Source organism: Chlorocebus sabaeus, chromosome 9 (genome assembly GCF_047675955.1).
Source record: "Chlorocebus sabaeus isolate Y175 chromosome 9, mChlSab1.0.hap1, whole genome shotgun sequence".
Lineage (NCBI taxonomy): Eukaryota > Metazoa > Chordata > Mammalia > Primates > Cercopithecidae > Chlorocebus > Chlorocebus sabaeus.
In genome coordinates, this window is record NC_132912.1 from 70,893,944 (window position 1) to 70,920,060 (window position 26,117).

Sequence of the window (26,117 nt, forward strand, 5' to 3'; positions counted from 1 at the left end):
TTTCTCTTATCTGCTCTTTCCATACTTTAATACCCTGTGGTATCCCCTAGGGCATAAAGAATGACCATTAAGGACTGACTAAGAAACAAATTCAAGGAGGAATTTGATATAGTCTCCCTGCCTTTCACTTTAGGTTCTCAACCCCGACCCCAGGTTTGTAGTAGTCTACATCTCATATATTTGCAGAGCCCTCTACTGCTTTTAGAACATGTATTGAGCAACACATTCATAATGCCAAGGCTTTCTTACACCTATTTGAAACATTCAACTCTCCCCCAAGCTCATTTGTACATGATAACTTACTCCAAGTAGAATTAAGGGATCCTTCCCTTGGCCTTCAGGATAGCATAGCCCCCTGGTCTCCCTCTTAGTCTCCTTACCCAGCTCCTACTCCTCTCTTCTGCCTTTAGAGGGTGGAGTACCTGAGACTCATTCCTAGGCCCTTCTTGTTTCACTCCATGCCCTTTCCATAAGCCATCTCATCTACACCCAAACACTGACTCTACCCAAATGGCTCACAGATGTATGTCTTCAGCCCAGACCTCCACCAAGAGCTGTGTAGCCAAGAGTCCACTCAAAATCTCCACTTGAATGTCTCAAAGGTGCCAAACCTGTGTCTTCCAGAGACCTCCATCTCATTGAAAGGCACTGATCTGCAGTGAGCAGGGCCATGGAAATCTACCCCCAAAGGATGAGGAAGCTGAGGGACCAAAGAAAGAAGCTGACAGATCCAGTTTCTCAGAAACATTTAATGGGTACTTATGAACAGAAGCCCATCTTGCCCAGCCATGAGATGAGATGGTAGATCCCTGCACTGTTATCCCAGACCAGAGTTTATATACCATAGGGAATTTGCCTAAGGGCAGAATTTATGGTGAACATCTGTTTATCATAACATCAAGGTTGTTTTGACCTAAGGGCAGGATTTACAGTAAGTATGTGAAAGTAGAAATCTTAGAGGCATTCCCAGAACTGGGATTATATCAGAAATCAGCATGGTGGATTGGCGTCCAAGATGAAGTTGCTTTAGCCTCCACAGGCACCATTTGTACTATCCCCTCTCTAATGCCTCATATGCTATCACCAGACCTGCCCACTCTCCCTCTTGCACATAAATCCACCCACTTATCTCCATTCCCATTGCCCTTACCCTGGTCAGGCCCCATCCTCTCTCACCTGGGTAGGCCTCTTGGCTTCCCCTCTCTTCATGCCAACCTGCTCTTCACATATACCCTGGTCTCTTCATAAATGTTCATTGTGAACATGTCATCCCTAGCTCAAAATCGTGTCATGTTCCTGTTGCTCTCAGAGTAAATACTCACAAAACTCTGCAGGACCCAGTGCTACCAGTGTATCCAGCTTCATCGTGAACCTCTCTCTCTTGTTCTCTGTGCTCCCTACACAAAGCCATTTTACTAAGCCATTTTACTTTACCAAATGTGCCATGATCCTTCCTGCTTCAGGCCTTTAAGTAGGTTAATCCCCTTTCTAGAGCACCTTTCCTGACCCCTGCATCCTCCTACTGTAAGCTCTCATTGCACCCTAAAGCTTTTCACTCATAGCTGTCATCAGAGTGTCATCATCTACATGTATGATTGCTTTGTTAATGTCTGACTCCACAAGTCTGTTGCCCTGTAAGGGATTATGGATGCTTTGCTCATCCCTATCACCGACCCAGTAGCCAGCAAATAGTAACCCTCAATAAAGCATTGCCCTTCCCATGAGCTAAGCATTCTAAGTATTATTCATGTATTAGCTCATATAATCCTAGAACAACCCTAGGAATTAGTACTATTATTTTCTCCATGTTATTCATAAAAGAAGTGAGGCCAGAGAAATTAAGTCATTTGTCCAACATCACAGGAGAATAAGATTCATATACAGCCTGGATTCAAACCCACCTGCCTGATTGGAGTTGGTGTTCTTGATCACTCCTTATGCTGCTCTTCACTTAACAGAGAAGCAGTCTCCAGTTCCATGGAACTGGAGTAAGGATCAAGAGCCCCAATACTCCTCCTGCCAGCCTTGGTTCCTGCAGCTTTGCCTGTAGTAACTCTATCCAAAGTTTATAATCTACTCATCTATGGCCTGGCCTCAACCCTGCCTTCATATCAAAGTCACTGGGGGCATTTTTTAAATTTTCAGACTTCTGGGTTACAAGAGGGGCTACTCTGGGCTAGCAGGCACACAAGGTTTCTATAATTCTTGGGGATGAAGTCATGGGGGAAGACAGGCCCTCCTGTGCAGGCTGTACAGCTAGAATAGGAGGTCCTTACAGAGAGGTTTCAATTTCATCCAAAGAGGACTCTCAGTGTTTATCTGCTAGGAAAGACATGGTCATAAATATCCCAAATCCCTGCTTTTCTAATTCAAACCACTTCCCCTGGGTCTAATCTCTAAGAGGAACAGCTGGCCACCACACTGTCATAATGATCCTTTATAAACATTTATGGGACAGAGGTAAGGTGTGCCTAATTGACATGGGCCATCTTGGTGTCTGGGCAATTGTATTGACAGGAATTTGATTTGTAGTTTCCTGTGAAGACTTGAAGCTCTGCAAAAAAGTGCTGCCCTCTGCACTAGCATCTGCAAAGTGTATCCCACCTACCAAATAAGGTCACATGCCAGGGAACCTCCAAGCCTGCTCTGGTTTCTAGTGGAAAAGAGCGACTAAGCCATGGGCACACACCACCAGCTGGCCTCATTCATAAGCCCAGCACCTCCTTCTTTAGTAGTTGTTCAGCAAGGAGCCTCAGTTGGGTTTGTTTTCCAACAAGCTCACAAGTGGGACCTGCAGTATAACACAGAGCCAGAGTGGACTTGAGGTCAGAAGATCTATTCTTATTCCCACTCCATGATATTATACAAACTGAGTGCCCCTGGGTGAGTCACATCACCCCTCTGAAGCCTCAGTTTTCTCATCTGCAAAATGGGAGGCTGATCTTTCATGATGCTACCTCACTGATTTGATAAGAAACAAAGGGTGAGAAAATGCCACCCAAATATAAACCTGCGTCATAACCACGGATGATACTGTTAGAGTGGCCGCTTAAGATTGCAGGCTCTGAAGTGGGCTGCATGAAAGTAGGCAGCACAGGAACAGCCACATATTAATACTTCTAGTTACACTTATTTACACTTATTTTTATTTCTTAAGCATAAATTTCTTAGGGATATATATATATATATATATATATATATATATATATATATATAAAAATTTTTTTTTTTTTTTTTGAGATGGAGTCTGACTCTGTCACCCAGGCTGGAGTGCAGTGGTGTAATCTTGGCTCACTGCAACCTCCACCTCCCAGGTCCAAGCAATCCTCCTGCCCCAGCCTCCCAAGTAGGTGCCTCAGCCTCCTAAGTAGCTGGGATTACAAGCATGCACCACCATGCCCAGCCAATTTTTTTATTTTTAGAAGAGAGTAGGCTTCACCACGTTTGTCAGGCTGGTCTTGAATCCCTGACCTCAAGTAATCCTCCTGCCTCCCAAAGTGCTGGGATTATAGGCATAAGCCACCGTGCCTGGCCTCTTAGGGGTATATTTTATAACATGCATATCATATTTGTTCATACATGATTGAACACACTACCTGCTGTTGCTGATCACTTTACACAAATTAGGTCATTTAAGGCCTAGAGGTAGGGACCTATTAAATTGGCCCCTTTTATAGGTGAAAAAATGAAGGTGCCTCAGAGAGCCTGAGCCAACAGACCAAGGTTATGCAGCTACTGGGTGGAGAAGTCCGAATTGGAACCCAGGCTGTCTGGGTCAAAACCCCATCCTCTTCTCCACTACTTTATATTTCCTGGCACAAAAGTACATCTGTAATTTATAAATATATCATACTTTGCATATGTTTTACATTGTACATTAAATATAGTAAGAATCATGAATAGCTAACACATTTTGAAGGGTGTGCCCAAAGTAGTTTTCTGATAGGGCTACATAATTTTAAAAAGTTGGGACCACCTGCTTTAAAGTCTAAAGAAGGAGAAACACGAGGCTTATTGTACCCACAGCAGGGCTGGGACTGGAGTGGAGCAGATGGGGTGCACAGGGCACAAAATGTAAGAATTTTCAATAAAATTTTTACCTCGCTGTCTGCGTCATGCGGGGGGGGGGGGGGGCCTGCCCCTTCAGCACTGGCAGAGAGTAAAGGGAGGTGAGGACGCCACAGGGAGAGGAAGGAAAAGTCTCTATTATTTATTGCTCCCAAACCGTTCAATTCCTTGCCCCCTGCAAAGCCCCTACTGGGACTAGCCCACCTCTGAAGAGCTCCAAAGGGTGACAGAGGGTAAATCTGGAGTGTGGGCAGTGGGTAAGGGGGCAGCAGGATGACAAAAGGAAGATTCTCTGCCAGCTAGCTGGAGTGGACACAATGGAAGCTGAGTTTCAGTCGTGGCTCCGTGACCTTGAGCCTCAGTGTGCTCTGATAGAAAATGGAAATTTAAAAATCCCTTTCTGGCCAGGCGCCATGGCTCATGCCTGTCATCCCAGCACTTTGGGAGGCCAAGGTGGGTGGATCACTTGAGGTCAGGAGTTCAAGCCCAGCCTGGCCAACATGGCAAAATTCCATCTCTACTGAAAAGAAAATTTAAAAAGTAGCCTGGTGTGGTAGTGCATGCCTGTAATTCCAGCTACTCCGGAGGCTGAGGCACGAGAATCGCTTGAACCCAGGAGGCAGAGGTTGCAGTGAGCCAAGATCTCACCACTGCACTCCAGCCTGGGTGATGAAGTGAAACTGTCTCAAAAATAAAAAAATTAAAATCCCTGAGTCAAAAAAAAAATAACAGACACTAGCAAGATCACAGAGAAAACAGAACGCTCACACACTGCTGGTAGCAATGTAAATTAGTTCCACTGCTGTGGAAAGCAGTCTGGAGAGTTCTCAAAGAACTTAAAACAGAACTACCTTTTGACCCAGCAGTCCCACTACTGGGTATGTACCCAAAGGAATGTAAGTCGTTCTACCATAAAGGCACATGCGTATGTTCATCGCAGCACTGTTCACAATAGCGAATACATGAACTCAACCTAAGTGCCCCTCAATGGTGGACTAGATAAAGAAAATGTGGTACATATACACCATGGAATACTACACAGCTATAAAAAATGATGTCATGCCTTTTGCAGGAACATGGATGGAGCTGGAGGCCATTGTCCTAAGCAAATTAATGTAGGAACAGAAAACCAAATACTGCATGTCCTTACTTTTAAGTGGGAGCTAAACATTGAGTACACATGGACACAAGGAAGGGAACAATATGCACTGGGGCTTATTGAGGGTGGAGGGCGGGGAGAGGATGAAGACTGAAAAACTACCTCTTAGGCATTATGCTGATTATCTGGGTGACAAAGTTATCTGTACACCAAGCCCCTGAGACGCACAATTTACCCATGTAACAAACCTGCACATGCACCTCTTGAACCTAAAATAAAAGTCAGAAAGAAAAACTAAATACACAAAATAAACAATAAAAATCTTTTTCTGGCTCCCTTGCAGATTACGTGAGTGTGTGAGGGGGTGATGCACCACCTTCAAAATTCTACATGAACATGAGTGTAACTAAGTACTACGTGGAAAACGGCACTGCCTTGTACTCTATTGCCTTTCCACTGGGTTAATCTAGAATTAATTCTGGACTCTCCTCACCTACCATCCCTGTCCCCTTCCTACCTTCCCAACCTGATAACTGGAACTGGATGTGTGGGTGAGTATCTCATCCACGGTGACCTAAAGAACTGAGGTGAGTAGATTCTTCCCACTCTCACCCCAAACCAGCAATTCAGAAACCCTTTGGTTCTCACTGGTGCTGCCTAAACAGAATCACCGTGGGCATCGGGGGAGGCACCAGGGTTGGGGAAAAGAGGACCAGCCAGGCAGAGAGCTCATCTGCCATTTCAAGCCTGACTTCTACAGAGGAATTCCCAAAGGAGATGTCCCCTGCCCTAGGCTGATGGATATGGGAAAGTACCACACTCAGTGAAATCAATTCACACACAGAAAGTAAAGACAATGTGTGTATGGCTGAGGGAGACTGCCCCTATTTAGGGAATAAGAAGAGCATCCGAGCTCACACACATGGTGGGTGGGGCACATTTTCATTTTTCCAGAGACTGGCTTGGAGGAGAAAGAAGCTCAGTAGCCACACACCCACAAACCAGCTCCCCAGCTCCATCCCAGCACCTGAAGATAGGAAGGTCTGAAAGTCTGCTGTCAGCAAGCATGCCTGACATGTTGCTGAGCGTCACAGTGGCCCAAGAGTTGCTTGTGCCCCAAGAGTTAAAAGATGGAGGCGGCAGAGGATGGCTTTCTAAACCCCCAGTGCCAAACCTGTCTTTCTCCACTACCATCATTGCCCCTAGCCCTTCAATTGCTGGTGAAAGGCCAATTGGCCAGAAACTCAGACCCAAGGAAATTGTGTGTGTGTCTGTGTCTGTGTGTGTGTGTCTGTGTGTCTGTGTCTGTGTCTGTGTGTCTGTGTAGGTGTTATTTGGGGAAGGGGAGTGACACTCTCTCTGGGTTTCCTCCATTCACAGCAGAAGGCCCACTGACGTCCAAAATTTCCAAATTTTGCAAAGTTGAAGAGGAATTTACCAAGCGTTTCCCTCACAGATCTCACCTTTAACAGAGGATAAACAGGCCCAGAGGAAAGATACGCTTGCAGTGGCAAAGGAGCAGCCGCAGAGCCAGGCCGCCTTCCCCACCCCGCCCCCAGTCCTCACGCACATCTACTGTTCTTCCCATCAAGTTTTGCCACCGAGGCTCGCATCTGGAAACTTTCATGCAACCTGCTAAGGAGACAAGCAGGCCAGAGAAGCCGCCAAGCGGACTCCTCCCGGTCTACCCTCCCGCCCCTAGTGCGCCTCAGGTGGACGACAACTCCTGGGAATCCCGGGAGGACTGGAGAGTCTTCACCACCCAAGAGTTCAGGAGCCCAGAGGTCAGGCGATGTCCAGCCGGCACCCCCAGACTTTCCAACCCTCTCCGCTCCGTCCAGGGGCCCCTGTCCCAGCTTCCTTTTGGCCGCGCTCTTCCTCCGCAGCCCTGCGCTCTGGTGGCTGCCCGCACTGTGCCGCGGCGCACCGCGCCAAAGGGCAAGAGCTCCAAACTGGAGCCGCCTGGAGGTGGCCTCCCCTCCCCCGCCGGGTTCCGTTGTTTATTTCTTCCTGGGGAGGGAAAATCACACAGCCTGTTCGTTTCCCCAGCCGGGATGGGCGCAGAGCCGGACATATGGGCATCTCGCGCTCCGCATCTGTGTCATCAGTCGCGTTTTCTGTGGATGCCTGCGTGTGTGTGCGTGTGTGTGTGTTTGGGGCCAGGCGCTGGGAACAAATGTGCATTTGTTAAATTTGACAATAAAGTCCTACAGCGAAGCTGCCAAGATTGGGGCAGTGGGTGGGGGTGGAAGACAGCGGGGTGGAGGAGAGCTAAACTCTCAAAAGGCGAGGCCAAAGCGCCTGGCCCAGGTATTATGTTGGGAGAAGGTGAGGAGAGCAGCTGCTCCTTCTCGCGGGCTGTGTATGGGAGCGAGGGTGCATGTGTCCCTGTGAAGAGTACACACCGATCTGCTCAACATATGTCGCCACAAATCACAGTATCTCTCCCTCCTCCCACCCCCCGCTCCCTGCACGGCTCCTGACCGAGCGCAGAGCAGAGAGGGGCGCTGAGAAGAGGCGCCGCATCAACAGGTGTCTTGGTGCGCAATGCACCTTTTCACGCATTGACGGTCTCAGCCGCCGGCGGGGATAATGTGGACACTTTGTTTCCAGGCGCCGCGCGCGAGCTGCGGACGCCTAGGGGAGGCGGCCCTGAGCAGGGAGGGGGGATCTGGAAATAAAGACCTCGGGCTTTCCTGAGTGCCCGGGCCCTCTCTTCCCTTTGTTCAAAGACTCCCTGGGCCAGAGCTCCCTCGTGCGCCCTGGGGGGTGGCATATGGCGCCCTGTCACCTACCCAAGAAAAAGAACCGGCCACCCTTTCAAGAGCGCACGAGGTCCCTGGGCCTGGGGAGGGGGAGTCTCTGAGGGAACGGCTTCTCTCCGAAAGTGGGTGAGGAGTGTGCCTTATCTCTCCCCACCCTGCCTCCACCATCCCCTCAGCTGGCGCAGCAGCCGTTGGGTGGGGAGCTGCGCGCTGAGCAGCACCAGACTGCGGAAGCGCTCTAGCTCCTGGCAGATGAAATATGGGTCTGGTGAGCCCCTGGAGACCATATGCTTTCAATAAAAGAAGACAAATAGGACCGAGATAGGCCTTGCAGCCAACCTGTTATAAATGAGTGGCAATTGGGCCAATGTACACGGGGGCAGGGCCCCCGGGGGGAGGCCTGCTCTGTGCCAAATCCATGTGTCAGCTTCTGGGACAGGTGTGCCCAGGGGCCAGGGGCCAGGTCCCCCCCCCCTCCGGGTTTATCACGGCAAAGGTAATATTGTGCTAACTATGAGTAAACAGTCATTGTGAAAATGAGGGAGAGTTTATCAGAGGCGAACTAGTTGGGGGTGGCTTAACAATAAAGTTGTTCGCCTTAGGAGCAGGTGACGGCTGGCTGCACGGACTCCCGTGGTAGATGTTTTCCAAAGCACTCCACTTTACAATCTCTTGTAATTATTTATTAAACGAAATCTATTTATTATTATTTTAGCAAACACTGGAGACAGGTGGGGCTTTCTTTTCGTCGTCTCCTTTTGTTTGAAGGGCTGTTTGAAGTGGCCAGTCTCGGCCCGGGCAGCTCGCTCGCCAGATTTTTGTCTTCCCCTCTTTCACTGCTGAGCTGAAGGCGAGAGAAAGAATCCCCCTCCTCTGGCAAGTCATTAGCTATTCAGCTTCCCATGGCCCCCCTCCCTCCCTGCACAACTCTCAAAGAGCCCCCAGGCAATGCTAAAACTACCCCCGCCCACAAGAAGGCAAGAAGGCTGGCCGCTGCCTTCCTTCTTTTCCAATGTGCCCGCTGTCTCCAGGCCTCTGGCTACCGCCTCTCTCCGGGACCCCCTCAGCCTCCAGGCAAACTTAGATCTCAGGAGGTGTAGGGGTGCGGGAGTCCTGGAGGTCTTAGGGGCGGTGGATGACCAGGAGCTGCAGGAACGGACTCTGCTCTCTGCGGGAAGAGCCATTTCACAAACATCGCCGGTGCGCACGGAGTCATTACCGCCTGCGCCTCAGCAGCCAAAGGCACAGGAATTAACTTTGGAGAGGGGTCTATGCCTCCCCTGCAGCTGAGACAGAGGGCATGAATCCTCAATCTCTAATCCTCTAAGACTCCTTGACCTCCGGGCCTGGCCTCCTGGCTGGAAGAAGGCTGCGGGAAGTCCTTGCATCCCTCAAGAAGGCGGTTGCCCCCAGCCACCGCGCGCTCCTGGCCTTGGCTGCTTTTTGCGCAAAGCAGGAGTGATGGAGAACTGCTAGCCCTGGAGGGCCCTGAGCCGGAGGGGTTTGGGGGAGGCTGGATAAGAATTCCAAGCAGATCCCAGAATTCTCTACCTATCAAGAAAGCTTGAAAGAATCCCCAGAGTCTTTCCTGGCATGGGAAGCTCACCCTGCCAACCTTCTCAGTATCCATTAGCCACTCCAGGCAGGCCCTGGCCAGAGTGAAACCCACCTCTATCTGAGGTCCACCTACCCCCATCTGAGGTCCACTGCCAGATGAGAGTCATCCACAGGCCTCTGAGAAACAAGAGCAGTACTTGGATCGCTCATGGCCAGGGTTCCCTCCATGGAGCTTAGCCAGGTCAGGAGAACCTAGAGAAGCATGGTTTGGATTTTCTCTCCCAGACCCAAAAGCTCCAAGTTGGTTCTCTCCCAGTTTCTGATTTGCAGGTAAATAAATCAAGCAAGGCTGGGGTATGAGGCAGACAAGTTTGGAGGAGGAAAAGGAGGACGAGGAGGAGGAGGAGGAGGAGGAGGAGGAGGAGGAGGAGGAGGAGGAGGAGAAGAAGAAGAAGAAGAAGAAGAAGAAGAAGAAGAAGAAGAAGAAGAAGAAGAAGAAGAAGAAGAAGAAGAAGAAGCAGCAGCAGCAGAAGCAGCAGCAGCAGCAGCTTGAATGGATGCTGGCTCCCCTTGCCTGGAAAATGGGACCATTACTTCTTTTCTGATCTGACCCCCAGACTCAGGACTTCTTCTTTTTTCTGCATTTTGGAATCTGTTGTTTTGCCTTGGAAAAAAAAAAAAAATGTTTTCCCCCAAATCAAGGAGGGGTTGCTGGTTCAAAGGGAAAATCTGGGACTAGGAATCTGAAGACACGACTTTGACTTCTGTGTGGTTCTGATAGAACTTGCTGTGTGACCTTGAGAGAGTCACTCCCCCTCTCTGGGCCTTGACTTTTTCATCTTTAAAGAAGGCCTGGAATTCCCATTCTTTTGAGGAGAAGACAAGTTCCTAGCCAATGGTGACCTAAGGGAGGAGCTGCAGCAAAATGCTACCCCGACAGTCCCAGATGGTCCCTTTGTTGATTCTGACCCTGGTCTCAGGCTTCATTTCCCTATAGCAAGGGAAGGAGCCTCTGCTCACAGAGCACCTTCTAAGATTGGCAGGACTGCGCCACACCCCCGCCCAGTCCTAGAGCACCCCTCTCCCTGGTTCCTGAGCACATCACCCTCTTCCTTGGAGGAAAATTTGCCCCCTAGCAGCCTGGGCGGTAAGAGGTTATCACTAGGGCAGACTCACAGACCTACCTCATCCCCTCACCCCACCCTACAGTCTCGAAGTCGAGTCCTGTCCCCTCCTGCAGTTTCCGGGAGACTCAGGATATCTGGATCCGCTGGAAAGTGAAGCCTTCCTCGCCTAAGGAGACTTAAACCCGGATACTTAACCTCCCCCGCCACCCGGCCTCCGCTTCTTCCTTCAGGCACGATCGGGTCAAGAGAGAGAAGCGGAAGCTGCAACCCCTCACCCTGAGTGACCGGAAGCAGAAGACCACGGGATGTCCCAGGCGGGGACAAGAGGAGGGGCTGGGGAAGAAAGGAGGGATGATGAGTTCAGACTCCCTTTGGAAAGGTTTCCAGAAAGCGCTACCAGGGGCAACCCGAGGGGCTTGGGGAGTCCCTACCTTGTTCTCACTGTGCGATGCCCGAGTGATGCTGAGGCAGGGGGCTGGAGCAGGTGACTGCTGGCAGCCGCTGTCTGTCTGTGATTGGACCGAAGGACTAAGTGGAGAAAAAGTTTATCTGCTTCTCCCAGTGCCTGCACACCGTGATGGTTCAAAAGACACAAGGGGGAGGGGCGCCGCGGCTCTGCTTCCCAGCGCTTTGGGAGACTGAAGTGAAAGGAACGCTTGAGCCCAGGAGTTCGAGACCATCCTGGGCAACAAAGCAAGACCCCCCCTGCCATACAAAATAAATTAGCCGAGCACAGTGGCGCACGCCTGTAGTCTCAGCTACTCAGAAGGCTGAAGTGGGAGGATAGCTTGAACCTAGGAGATCAAGGCTGCAGTGAGCCATGATTGCACCACTGCAGTCCAGCCTGGGTGACAGAAGGAGACCCTGTTTTGTTTTTGGTTTTGGTTTTGGTGTTTTTTTGTTTGTTTTTGTTTTTTTGTTTTTTGGGGGGTTTTTTTTGGTCTGTTTGTTTAAAAAAAAAATAAAAATACTTAAGAGCTCACTGTGAACTCCTGGTTCCTTCCTCCCCTCCTCACACTTCCCAGAACTCTTCCTGTCACGGTTCCTAGATAGAATGCTGGGATACTATCCACAAGCTGTAGTAGGCTTGTAGTAATGGAATGTCCCCTTGAGGGGTCCCCCCACAGCCACCCGCTGCCTCTGGAGTGGGATCTATGGGGGTGGGGTTCTAAGCGCCTCTGGGGAGGGTGAGGTAGCATTTCAGGATGTGGCAGAGGCTTGGACACCCCCAATAGAAGGTCTGTGAATGGAAGGGACATAGGCAGGAGCTCTCTCAGTGATGGCCCTTGTCTTCCAGAATGAAGAGAGGCAGTGAAACACCAGGAGAGCAGGGCGTACTTTAGAATTCCTGGACCCTTCTCCAGGCTGCTAGTCAGGACAAGGAGCTCCTGGTTGTCTCCGCCACTATCTTGCTATGCGATTTCGGACAAGCCATCTCCCTCACTAAGCCTAAATTTCCCCATGTGTAACGTGTGGGCATTGTACACTAGAGGCATCAAAGTCCCCTCCAGGACAGATGCTAAGTAATGATAGGCTAGGAGCAAAGCGGTCTGGGGTGGCCAGACGAGAGCCACACGAGGCCCTTCTCACTGGGCGAGACTCTTTGAGGAACTGAGAGTTGCTGGGACCCAGCCCACGGCGAGAGAGCAAACAGAGCGGCGCTCCCCTCCCCCGACCCTGGCCCTTTGTCCGGAATCCAGCTGTGCCCTGCGGGGGAGGAGCGGGCTCGCGTGGCGCGGCCCCAGGGCCCTGGCGCTGATTGGCCGGTGGCGCGGGCAGCAGCCGGGCAGGCACGCTCCTGGCCCGGGCCAAGCAGATAAAGCGTGCCAAGGGGCACACGACTTGCTGCTCAGGAAATCCCCGCGGTCTCACCTCAGCGCCGCGAGAGAGAGCGCGACAGAGGCCCGGGACCCAATTCTCTCTTCTTTTCTCCTTTGGAGCTGTGGCAACTCCCAGGCGGGGGCGCCTGCAGCTCAGCTGAACTTGGCGACCAGAAGCCCGCTCAGCTCCCCACGGCCCAGCTGCTCATCGCTCTCTATTCTTTTGCGCCGGTAGAAAGGTAACATTTGGAGGCAGCTGAGGGACGGGCAGGGGAAAGAGGGATCCTCTGACCCGGCGGGGGCTGGGAGGATGGCTCTTTTTGTTTTTTCCCACCTAGCCTTGGAATCGCGGACTGCGCCCAGTGACAGACTCAAGCTTACCCTTCCCTCTGACCCCGCCGTAGGATGACGCCTCATCCCTCGGGTGCGTCCACTGTCCAAGTGACCGGTGAGACGGAGCGGTCCTTCCCCAGAGCCTTGGATGACGAAGTGACCTGCCCCACGTCCGCTCCGCCCAGCCCCACTCGCACACGGGGGAACTGCGCGGAGGCGGAAGGGGGAAGCTGCCGAGCGGCGCCAAGGAAGCTCCGGGCACGGCGCGCGGGGCGCAGCCGGCCTAAGAGCGAGTTGGCACTAAGCAAGCAGCGACGGAGTCGGCGCAAGAAGGCCAACGACCGCGAGCGCAATCGAATGCACAACCTCAACTCGGCGCTGGACGCGCTGCGCGGTGTCCTGCCCACCTTCCCAGATGATGCGAAGCTCACCAAGATCGAAACGCTGCGCTTCGCCCACAACTACATCTGGGCACTGACTCAAACCCTGCGCATAGCGGACCACAGCTTCTACGCATTGGAGTCGCCGGCGCCGCACTGCGGGGAGCTGGGCAGCCCAGAAGGCGGATCCCCCGGGGACTGGGGGTCCCTCTACTCCCCAGTCTCCCAGGCTGGCAGCCTTAGCCCCGCCGCTTCGCTGGAGAAGCGCCCCGGCCTGCGGGGGGCCACCTCTTCCGCCTGCTTGCGCCCAAGCACTCTGGCTTTCTCAGATTTTCTGTGAAGGGACCTGCCTGTCGCTGGGCTGTGGGTGCTAAGGGTAAGGGAGAGGGAGGGAGCCGGAGCCCTAGAGGGTAGCCGCTGGCTGACCCCTGGCTGGCCCAGGCCTCCACGGGGGCTGCAGGCTGGGTTCATTCCCCGGCCCTCCGAGCCGCGCCAACTCACGCAGCCCTTGCTGCCCGCGAGAAGTGGGCATTGCAAACTTCGCTCATTTTAGGCCTCCTCCCTGCCACCACGCCATAATCTCATTCTAAGAGTACGAGAATGGTAGCACTACCCGGCTGGAGCCGCCTACCGTCTCGGGTCGCCCTACCCTCACTCAAGTCTGTCTGCCTCTCAGTCTCTTACCACCCCTCCTCCAGTGTGATTCAATCCGATGTTTGGTCTCTCAGCGCTTGCTCCCCTTGCCCTGCTCCAAAGACGCTGCCGATCTTCTCTACTCCCAATCAGGTCCGGGGTTTCAGGGCGCCTCACTCTGCCTTAAAGCCACGAAGGCGACCCTCTGCCTTCTCCTCGTGCACTTTTCGGAGCCATTGCCCTCCCGGGGCGGAAGACCAGGCTATGAACTGGGAAAACCCAGCCCGGCCAGGGAGCACCTCCCCAGCCTCCCTGCGAGCTGCGCCTGAAACGTGAGCTGCGCTGCAGGTGCCTGGAGCACCGCGCATGTTTTTGTTTTGTTTTGTTTTGTTTTGTTTTAAATCGGTTTGTAAATTATATGATGTCTTTTGAAATCAAGTTTGGTACAGTAAATTATATGCCCCCCCCCCCCCCCGCCGTTTTACACATTTGTATTTATTAATGAGATTTCACAGCAAGGAAAAGTCTATATTTTGTATATTAGATTATTTAGGGATTGCTGGATGAGATTTTAAGCCAATTAAAAAAAATGGACCTTCAAGAAACCTTGGCAAGGTGACTTCATTGTGCATTGGGGAGAGGAGAGCTACAGTCACTACAGCTGAGGAAGAGCACCTCTGTCCAAGGAGAGGGATGACACTCTTTCTAGAGGTCTGGACTAGAGCCAGGGCAGATTGGGTTTGGAGAGCTGGAAGTCTTATAAGTAATTATTGGTCCAGCCCCCTTTTTTCTATGTAGGGCAATGAATCCTCTCATTTCAAAGAGCGCTTTAGAAGAAAGACAAGCCTCCAGCTAGGACTACTGACTCTCACTTGCCGGTCCTTTCCCCAACTCCACCAGCCTAGCTCTAGAGCAACTGTTGGTTGCACTTGGGGAAGGCAGACAGCAATAATTCAATTGCAGAGTCAGAGTCCTTGGAAACACAGCTGGGCTGGGCATCCTAGGAATTTTCCCAAGGTGCTTAGAGGCCTAGCACATCCCCTGAGCATATTTTACTCAGGCACTTGTTGAGCTGAGCAGCCAGGAGCAAAGAAGGTGGAGTGTCTGACTGGAATCTCCAGCAACACCCCCTCCCTCATTACCTGGCAGCCTTGATTGAAAACTTATCAAGAAACTGTTCAAGGTTTCCAGCCACACCATCTCTCTTACTGGCAAGGTGGAAGGACTGGTGCAGCATGGGCACTGAAATCTGTCCCAGGAGTGCCAGTAGAACACCCCTACATGACTTCAGGGACCCCTAGGACCTCAGAGAATATGGTCTAAGCTGTAAGGATCCACAGAGTTCACCTGCTGCTTGGGAATAGGGAAGTGGAGGACAGGCACCCTACCTGCTAGTTGAACTCCAGAGACCTCCTTGAATTGGCCAGGGGTGTCCTGGGAAGAAGTGGGCCAACCCAGGTCGGGTGTGGTGCTGCCAGACCCCCGGAGCTGGTGGAGAGGTTGCTTTTCCAGCACATTAGAGTGCAAAGGTGATATCTTCTCAGGGGTTAATGCCTCTTGCATCTCTTTCTCTCCTATGCCCTACCCAATTCAAATGGAAATTTTCCCTTCTCTACCATAAATCTGTAAAGTTAGCTCAGAGGAGACTTGTCTCAGTTATCAGCCGCAGGATTTGGGGGCGGGAAGAGGGACACAGCAAACAATGAACGAAGGTGTTGTTTCATTTTGTGGCTTTAATCTGGGAGGAGGAGATTAATGGGTTATTGATGACCTCTGCAATAGCCAACTTTCCACCTGGGGCACCGCCTGGGGACAGGTGTCAGCAGCTTGGGAGTTGCACAAAGCAAGCAAACACCTGTGATTTGCTGGGTGTTGGGGGTACGGGGTGGGCAGACATAAAAATCAAGAAGGTCTCTTTATCCTCGCAGAACAGTAGCAAGGATATAGACACAATCACTCAAGGCCCAAGAAATATTGGTGGTTGGGGGAGGTATGAGCCGCAGGATGGAACATCGAACTGTCACCTTGGGGCTGGAGTGCCGGGAGCTTGCAGGAGGAGGTGGCATTTGGGCCAGGACTAAAGGTTTGGAGAGGAATTCCTCAAGTGGAAAGATTCTTTTTCCTGTGGAAGGCTGTGTGAAGTAGTGTTCATCATTTAAGCAGGGGACTCTCTGGGTACAAACGGCCCCCAGAAGCTGGAGGAGCGTTTGCTGGGTTAACGTTCTCCAGGAGGCAACCGGGTGAGCTGCGTTCTCCCCCACAGCCCAGTCCTTCTCCTGCTTTTGAGGGCGCTCATTAAGGAGCCATTAGTCACCCAACACACACAGACTGGTCCTCCGCCCCACAAATTAAAACACGCACGGTCGGGTTAACCAACTCAGCTGCTGGGCTGCCACCTCGGGTTGGGGCGAATTAGACCCCCGGAACTGTCAGCTCCACTCTCCAAGTCGGGAGAAGGCGGAGGAGGGTTTAGGGTTTCTCTGAATCACGGCGACAAAGTTTAGGGTTCGGTGCTGGATGAGCTCCGTCTAAGTGTGTAAAATCACGCTGCGGTGGGAAAGCTCGCCCATGCCTCTTTCCAAAGAACCCCTCAGCAAGAAGAACTAGGAAACATTTCTAGGGATGGCCTGTCCAAATAACTCTGCACCACCGCCCCCGCGCCTTCCACCTCTTGCAGCGTTTTGAGTCCTGGGGCTTTTAAAACCGCGCTGCTAGCGGTCTCTGCCCGGACCCTGCCTCTTCACCGTCAGCCAGCGCTTCTTCGGCTGCGGAGCCTGCTGCGGTCTGAAATCAACAGTGTCCGAAATCCGGGCAGGAAAGACTCTCGGGTCAAATGGCTCTTCCCCAGTCTTCTGCTTTTGTCTGAGCCCAAGACTGGCTTCCAGAAAAACAGCACATGAATCTTGCGTCTCCCTCCAGTCAAGCCGCGCTGGCACACAAGCAGGTAGATTTATGGTGCCCTGCCCCCATCCCACCCCACCCCCAGCCGGCCTCAGTCGGAGGACAAAGCGTCCCGGGGCCATTGGAATGCTAATGTCTGGGATCCAGGCCGCTGGGCTGGCACAAAGGTAGGCGGGGCCCGTGGCGCACGCGACCCCACAGGCGCACACCGTCCCTTCTCTCCCTTGCGGACTACTGGGCAGTGTGACCTTGGACAAGTCTCCTTGCCTCAGCTAATCCACAAGAGAAGTTGGAAGGAGTTCCTAATACCCTTTCGCTGGGTTTCTGGGTGCCTACCACAAGACTGACACAAGGTGAACGGCACCACAGTCCCCTCAAGACCGGAAACTGTGAAAAAAAAAAAAACCCTTCAGATCCTGAGACTAGAGACAGTGTGTGGGGAGGGTCTGGGGGATTCACCTGAGAATGTGGCACAGAACAACCGCTGGGTACGTTGTAATTACATTTATGTAAGGAATACTCTCTGCTGTGTGCCTTTTCGTCTGGTCCCTTTAAAAATCCCTGCAGACAGATTTCCACAAAAGTGTGTGAGGAAGCGGAGGGATGGGGTGGGGGGTTGTGACTCTGCTGACTTTACCTGGCTGTTTTGCCTTCCAAGAGCCAAGTGAGCAGTGAGTGACTTGAGGCTAGACACTTTATCTCCGGGACCCTCCTACAGCCAATGAGGAGGGCAAGGCAGTGTGGTCACATCCATGGAAACAGAGAAGATGACTCGCCCAAGGCCCTCAATCACTAGGCGAGTTATTGCAACAAACTAGGACTGATGCCCTGGTTCTAAGCTGGCAGTTTGGAACTCTTTCCTCTGTGCTGGTAGATAGGAGTAGATAGGAGCTGGTAGATGGCGAATCAATCTATAGTAATATGTCCTTTGACTAGAACCGGGTCCTTGGGGTCTTATAAGGTCCAAGGGTCCCTGAGCTTTGGCCTCCCTGGACCCCTGACGAAGTTCCAGGCTCCTGTCTGCTGCCTCTGCTTCTGGGATCAGTGGGCCAAGGCCGACGGAGCCGACGCCTGTCTAGCTGAGCCTGTCTAGCAATTGCTCTGAGATCCTGAAATGCGGCTGCGCGCCCCTGACCATGGTGCTGAAATGACCACGCAGATCCAGCACGAGAGGTGCGTCTGGGAGTGAGGCGTTCTCTTACTGAAAACCACCTATCAACCCCCTCTGCCCACGATTCCAGTCCGTAGTCCTAGGGAGGCCCCTGTGGACATGCAGACCCAGAGGACTGTCAGGTTTCCCTAGTGAGAAGAGGAAAGCAAGGTCTCTGTTGCTACTGACTTGCCTTTCTCTCTGCGCACCTTAGGACTCCTGCCCTTATAAATTACAGAGCTAGAATTAAGTAACTAGCTTAGGACTTTCTGACAGCATCTGAGAGGCCTGAGGTGAACAACTTTTGAAGTTTAAGCTGAGGCAGCCCTAGCTGGGAGAACTGGTTTGGAACTTTGCCCTCAACAGGGCTCTCATTGTTTGGGTTACATGCTTTAGTTATTCCAAGAACAAAGCCCAAAGGAAGTCCTCCAGCTGCATACACAGGAGATCAAAGTAGTTAAGAGATATGATTTTAGAACCCCATAGACATAGGTTCAAGTCCCAGTGCTGCCACAACCTAGTGGTTTTCAATTAAACCCCGTTGCCTCTCCTAAGAACTATTTTCCTCATTTATGAAGATGGGACAATAAATAGTAGCCACATAATTGGGCTATTGTACTGATTAAACATGTTCATCCAGCCTTCTAAGCTTCCATAAATGGTATTTACTATAATTAGCATCTTTATTTGCCTCAAATTCTTCTCTTTCTCAGCTGAGCACAGTGTCTCATGCCTGTAATCCAGCACTTTGGGAGGCAGAGGAGGGCAGATCACTTGAAGCCAGGAGCTCGAGACTAGCCTGGCCAACATAGCAAAATCCCATTTCTACTAAAAATAAAAAAAGTAGCCAGAAAAATCCCATCTCTACTAAAAAAGAAAAAAAAAAAATTGGCCAGGCATGGTAGAGCACACCAGCAATCCCAGCTACTCAGGTGGCTGAGACATAAGACTTGCTGGAGCCCGGGAGGTGGAGGTTGCAGAGAGCTGAAATTGTACCACTGTACTACAGCCTGGGCAACAGAGTGAGGCCCTGTCTCAAAAAAAGAAAAATCTTCTCATTTTCCCCCATTTTGGGGAGGCTTTTGTATGAATTTGAATTTTCTCTGCACCCCTGTGTATTGTAAACTAGGAGAAAGGCCAAGAGTCACCCATCCCTTCCTGGTAAACTTACCCTTCCTGAGCTCTAAGATCAAAAGTCCAGATGTCCCTAGGGCACCCCAAATGAGAAGTCCAAAATGGAAATCCTCTCCTGGTTCCCCAAGCTAATGCTGTCCCCTTTTCCTGATCTCACTAAGTAGCATCCTTCATACTAGAAATCTGGGGTTCATCTTGGTCTCTCACTACCCATATCTAGTTAACCCTCAAGTCCTGCTGGTTTTCTTTCTGTTTTTCTTGAACATGGCTCCTCCTTTGCTTCCTTATGACCACTGCCATAGTTCAGGCTTTTATCCCTTATCTGCAGAGACTACCTAACTGATCTCTCTACTTCTAGTCTTTTTTTTTTTTTTTTTTTTTTTTTGAGATAGGGTCTCACTCTGTCTCCCAGGCCAGCATACTGTGGTATGATCATGGCTCCCTGCAGCCTTGATCTTCTGGGCTCAAGTGATCCTCCCACATCAGCCTCCCAAGTAGCTGGGATCACAGGCATATGCCACCACACAGCTAATTTTAAAAAACAATTTTTGTAGAGATGGGGTCCCACTATGTTGGCCAGTCTTGTCTTGAACTCCTGGGCTCAAGTGATCCTCCCACCGTGGCCTCCCAAAGTGCTGAGATTACAGGCATGAGCCACCACATCTGGCCCCACCTCTAATCTTGACACTCATCATCGTACCCTCCATGCAGCTGTCAGAGTCCCCATCTAATATGTGAATATAACATTATAACTCTCCTGTTTGATCTTCAAATGGTTTCCAATCATTCCGTAGGGTAAAGTTCATGTTCTAACTGGGAAGAATTGTATAGTGTGAGCTGCGAATTTATATGAATAAGGCCTCAATTTCCAACTGATTCACTAACGATCAGTATAAACATGCACAAATTCCTTAATCTTTATTTCCATTTCTTTATCTATAAAATGGGGATAGCAATATTGCCTTTTAAGGTTCTAGTAAGATTAAAGCTAGGTTGCTATAGCAGAGACTCTCAAATAATTCAACCTGAGGTGAGTGGGGAGCTCTGTTCCATGACACCATTCTGGGACTAAGATCCTTTCATCTTCTGCCTCCACCAGCTCCCAGATCCTTGCCAACCAAATGGTTGAAGCTACATTGCCATAAGTCCCAGCCAGGGGAAAGGGGAAATAAGACATGGAGGAGGCTTACCTACAGTCTTAAAACTTAAGCTCAGAGGTAGCACACATCACCTCTGCTCACATTTCACAAAGAGAATATGATCACGTGGCCTCATCTAGCTGGAAGAGGGACTATGTGCCTAGAAGAAGTGAAGAATCGATTCTGGCAGGCAATGGGCAGACTCTACCACAGCATCGTAGTCTAGATTAAATTGAATTACATATGCTATTATTATTTGTTTTTATCATCAAAAGTCAGGTATGCTTAGGCCAGAGTCCTGCCACACCAGTCTCTTTCTCACAATGCCTCATTTGCCCTGATAGTTACCCTCCAGGAGTGATGACTTGCTTGAAGTTTTCCCTTTATACACACTCAGTTACCCCTTCAATGCTTTTTCCCCTACCCCCCACACACACTGTTCTGTCTGTCTGAACCTTCTCTCTTGTTTTCCTTCCCCAACCTCCAACATGGATATCACCTCTGCCTGGGAGTTTTCTCTGCACTATGCCTCCCTCCTTGCTCCCTGCTCCCATAATACCCTGTGCATGTGAATATTGTAGCATTTTCCAGGTAGTGTAGTGATGGTTTATATGCACTACTCATTGATCTGTGAGATCTCCTCAAGGGCAGAGACTATGTTCGTCTTCATGTCTCCAATGAGCAGAACACTGATTACCCATTTTGGTCTAAATCCCCCATATTTTATTTTATTTTATTTTTTTAGTTTTTTGAGACAGGGTCTCACTCCAGTTGCCCAGGCTGGAGTGCAGTGATGTGATCACAGCTCACTGCAACCTCAACCTCCCGAGCTCAGGTGATTCTCCCACCTCAGCCTCCTGGGTAGCTGAGACTACAGGTGTGCACCATCACAGCCGGCTAATTTTTTGTATTTTTAGTAGAGATGGGGTTTCACCATGTTGCCCAGGCTGGTCTCAAACTCCTGGACTCAAGCAATCCACCCACCTCAGCCTCCCAAAATGTTGGGGTTACAGGTGTGAGCCACTGCGCCCAGCCCAAATGCCACATGTTTTTAGAATGAATTAATGAGTGAGTGAATTGACTATTAATAAATGAATAAAAGGCATTGCAATTATTTGTTTAGAAATCTTTTCCCTCCTCAGACTGGCTAGCACATAAAGACCAAGGAATATTTGTTGAATAAATGAATGGATGAATGAGTCGTATAGAGGCCCACTAACCCTCCTGCTTCATATCCTCCTCTGCACAAAAATAACCTATCCTTGACTGCCTATAAATCTATTTCAGAAGATGTCCCATCTGACTAAGTGATAACAGATTATCACAACAGTACTGTATCATTGTTTCTGAGATCTATGGTAACAATGCCCATAGTTCATGTGTAGTTGATTCCTCCTGAGAAACTCAGATCCCTCCTGAGTCAGTGGAAAGGGCATGAGGCTTGAGATCTATCTCAACTCCAGTACTTCATATTCTATTACCTTGGGCAAGTTGCTTAGCCTCTGCAAGTAACTTGCTGTAGCTGTCATTTCTCCAGCTACAAAAATGGAGAAAACCACACTTACCTCACAGGATTTCATGAGATGAAGATGAGGCAGACTCATTATAGCACCCGTCTCGTCTCTGTCTTATTCCTACAGATGACTAGCGAAGAAAGCATGAGCCAGACTGACCTTCCCAAATTAAGCAGGCAAGTGTGTTGGGACTTGCCCAAGCACCCAAACCTGATCATTATGGAGATGAACTGAGGCTCCTGTTCTCCTAACATCATCACCAGCTACACTGCCTCTGTTGTGCCAGTTACCTATTGTTGCATAACAAATTATCCAAAACTTAGCTCCTTAAACCAAGAAACATTGATTATGTGTGGCTTCTGTGGTTCAGGAATCCAGGTGTGGCTTAGCTGGTTCAGGCGTCTCATAAGGTTGCCGTCAAGGGATCAGTTAGGAATGTGGTCTTACCTGATGGCTTGACTAGCATAGGAGCCACTTCCAAGCCCACTCGTGTGGTTGTTGGCAGAATTCAATTCCTCAAAGGCTGTTGCAGTGAGGGTCCCAGTTCCTCACTGGCTTTTGGCCAGAGACATCCTTCAGCTCCTTGCCATGTTGGCCTCTCCATAGGGTGGCTCACAACATGGCAACTGGCTTCCCTCAATGTAAGCAACCAAGGTGTGAAGGGGGGACATCCAAGCCAGAGACATGAATACCAGGAGGCAGAGATCATGGTGGGTGTTTTACAGGCTGCCATCACATTGGTAGTAACAGAAACCTTTGCTTCCAATTGCTTCTCGGCCTTCTGGCTGAGATCAAACATAGAAATCTTTGCTACCTGCTTTCCACACCCCAGAGACAGGCAGACAGATAGACACATGTACACACACACACAAGCACTCACGCACGCATGCACGCACACGCATACACACACCACTACCTCCTCAGGGTCAAATATACCAGAGTTCAAAAAAGAAAGCCCAGGTAATTTGACTCCTGGGGCTAAAGCAGATGTCTTCTTGTCCCCAGTACTGGGTTGGCTTCCAAGAAGGGCCCAGGGGACTGCTATGTGTGCATTTGAGCCACCCCAGCTGATCCCTGATATCCATTCACACAGGCTTTCACAGGCCTCCCTGCCCCCACTCCCAGAGGCATAGATTTAGGATGTCTGGGGCCTGAACACCGCACCCACTGAAGGGAAATTTACTGCCTCTAGAGAACTAGGGCCTGACTTGGGGTCTTGAATGCATCTTTTTCCCCTTTGCCTCTGCTTTATTAGGTTAATCATTGCTTGAATCGGTTGCCATGGTTTGGGCAAACCCATGGCGACTCTATAATGAAGCCTGAAAGACTCGGACCCCATTTATCATCCCCAGTGTTTGGGAGGCCCAGAGCCTCATTTGCCTCCCCCAGGGTCTGGGCACCACCCTTCTGCCTGGGGCCCCCAGGGCCCTTTTGAACGAGAAATGAACAGGTGGCGACTTGGAAGGGGAGAAAAGGAGACCCACACAGGTGGAGTGAGCAGCACACTGCACATTCCCCCACCACACACACACACACACACCACACACACACCACACACACACACACACACACTTAGTTTTATGTTCCATCCCTGGAGTTCAGACACACACCAAATGCACAGGCAGCCCTCTGACCTTTTCTTTCTGGGAAGTGGGAGGCAAAAGAAAGATCTTTAGTTAAAAGGGGTCTATGGCTGCCCTTAGAAATAGGGAAACCCATGTCTCAGCAGATCCAGGTGTTGTTATACCCTTTATTCCCTGGGCATAGATTGAGCATCATTGCAATCTTGCAATAGGGACAGATGGAGCCAAGTCTAGTGAGGAACTAGAGGCATACAGAGGTTCAGCAACATGTTCAAGGTCACCCATGGTAGAACTCAGAGCAAGTCAAATGTATTATGGAAAATTTCAAAAGTAGAGAGAAGAGTACAATGAATTCTCAGATGTTCATCACCCAGATTCAAGAATTATCTACTCAGAGCCAATTATATTTCACCCACATCCTCACCCTTTTTCCACAGCACTTTCTTCATGAATTATTTTGAAACAAATTCCAGATAGCATGTAATTTCCACAGTAAATCCGTCACCAGTATCTTTTTTTGCTCAGCAAAAATTGCATATATAATGCTGTAGCTGATAGTATTGAATCCAAAGACAGCCTGGGGTTCAAATCCAAGCCTTGCCCCTTCTCAGATGTGTGACATTCAGCCAATGGCCTAATGTCTTTGAGGCTCAGTTTCCTTAACTATAAAAGGACACAATGTTACTTTTCTCATAGGGTAATTGTCAAGATTAAACAAAGTAACACAAGGCAAGTGCCAGCACCTGTGCAGAATAAATGGTGGCTTTTAAGATTTCCATTCTTGTGACCATTGCACCACCAGGAATGATTGTCATCCTGGCCGAAGGTCAGCTCTTGACCTCCAGTGTCCAGATCTCTTGGTGCAGTCCCCTGAAATGAAGGCCCTCTACCTCATCATCATCCCCTCTACCTGGCACTGAATTCTGACAACACAGACCTCAGCAGTGAACCTGGCTTCAGTTGCTGACAGCCCCTGGCATCCACTGCTCATAGTATACTCAATTCTGCACCATGAACCCCAGAGTGAACAAAGCCAAGTCCCCACTTCTGCTGCTCTTGCGTCTCAGGCTTTCTAACCTCTTTCTAACCTCTGGTCCCATTTGTTAGCAGATATTGACATACCTGCCTGAGGGTTGTACATGTGTGTGCACTTGTTTCTGTGTGTGTGCTGTCACTACATGTGAACCAGCACATGCCTGAGTTTCCGTGTTGCTCATCCTGTGACCTGCCCTCTTGCAGTTCCTGGTTGACTAACAGAGACCAGAGGAAAACTGGTCAAGCAAAGGCATGAAGGTATAAGCACAGCACTGAGACTTCCTAGAGGAGGTAGGGAGAAAACTCTGCCAAACGCATCAGACTGAGAACAGAAAACAGGGGCAGGCAGAGGGCTCTTTGCAGGCTGTAGGCATGGGAAGGGAGGCAGCCTGCCTGGGTGCACTGTGTAGGTGAGGCCTGAGTACCAGTAACTGACCTCTTCAGGAGGGGTTTATTCCAGGAAATCACCCACACTCCCAGGATCCAAGCTCTGAAGGGATCTCCGGGCTGAAACGGCATGTCCTCCCCACAAATCACCTATCTTAATGACAACTAATTTTTATTGAGAGTTTACTATGTCTAAGCACACTGCTAGTGCTTTCCATTTGTTAGTCTCTGAGATCATAGACTAATTATTAGAATTATTATTTGCATTTTACACATGATGACACTGATATTGGTTAAACAACATGCTGTCAGTTACCCAGTAAGAGGTGGAGTTAGACTTGAACCCACGCTGTCCTGACCCAGAGCCAGTGCTTTTAACCACTGCTACTTTGCATCACTGATATGCTCCCCTTTTCTTTTCTTTGTTTTTTGAGTTTGGATTTTTGGATACTTCCAAACATAGACAAAAGCAGAGAGAATAGAATAATGTGTCTTCATGTACCATCCCTTAGCTTCTGCAACCATCAATTCATGATCAACCTCATTTCATCAGTTTGCCTCCACCCCAAACCTGCACAGACATTTTTTTTGGTGGAAAATTTTAAAGTATATCCCGGGTATCTATCATCCCACTGGTAAATTCTTCAGTGTCCATTTTTAAATGATAAGAATATTTTTAGAAACATAATCACCAAACTATTTTCACAATGCATGAGAAATTCTGAAACACGATCTAATATCCAGCCATAGGCAAAAGTCTCAAATTGTCTTTTTTTTTTTTTTTTTTTGAGATGGAGTCTCGCTGTGTCGCCCAGGCTGGAGTGCAGTGGCCGGATCTCAGCTCACTGCAAGCTCCGCCTCCTGGGTTCAGGCCATTCTCCTGCCTCAGCCTCCCGTGTAGCTGGGACCACAGGCACCCGCCACCACGCCCGGCTAAGTTTTTTTTTGTTTGTTTGTTTGTTTGTTTTTTTGTTATTTTTAGTAGAGACGGAGTTTCACCATGTTAGCCAGGATGGTCTCGATCTCCTGACCTCATGATCCACCTGCCTTGGCCTCCCAAAGTGCTGGGATTACAGGCGTGAGCCACCACGTCCGGCCGATGTTTTGGGTTTTTGTTTGTTTGTTTGTTTGTTTTAAGTACAAACAAACAAACATCCTCCCAGCCTGTATTCCAGATGCCTGCTGGAGGCCAGGACCAAGGCTCTGGTACCAGCCTAACCCCAGGGCTTAGTGGGACCAGCCTTGAGCAACTCACCTCCCTCCCCTCTTGTCCCTACCAGCCCCCACCCAAAAGTATGGTGACCAGTCATCTTAGTTTGTCCCAGACTTTTCAGGTGTTAGCACTGCAAGTCCCATGTCCCTGGCAAACCCAGATGGTTGGTCACCCTCCAAGGAGCCAGAATCCTGGAGCTTCCCCCAGCCCACCCCCAGCCCCCACTTCCTTGTAGCTCCAGTGTGGGGTCACCCACCAAGAGCAGGAGGAGACCACCAC

The 26,117-nt window shown here is 50.1% G+C and overlaps 1 protein-coding gene across 1 annotated transcript; it reads left to right on the forward strand.

The window, feature by feature from the left end:
* Positions 1 to 12,483: 12,483 nt before the first annotated feature.
* NEUROG3 (neurogenin 3) lies at positions 12,484 to 13,489 on the forward strand. Its single transcript, XM_038008861.2, has one exon. The coding sequence runs from the start codon at positions 12,842 to 12,844 to the stop codon at positions 13,487 to 13,489; it is 648 nt and encodes a 215-aa protein (XP_037864789.2). The 5' UTR covers positions 12,484 to 12,841.
* Positions 13,490 to 26,117: the final 12,628 nt, after the last annotated feature.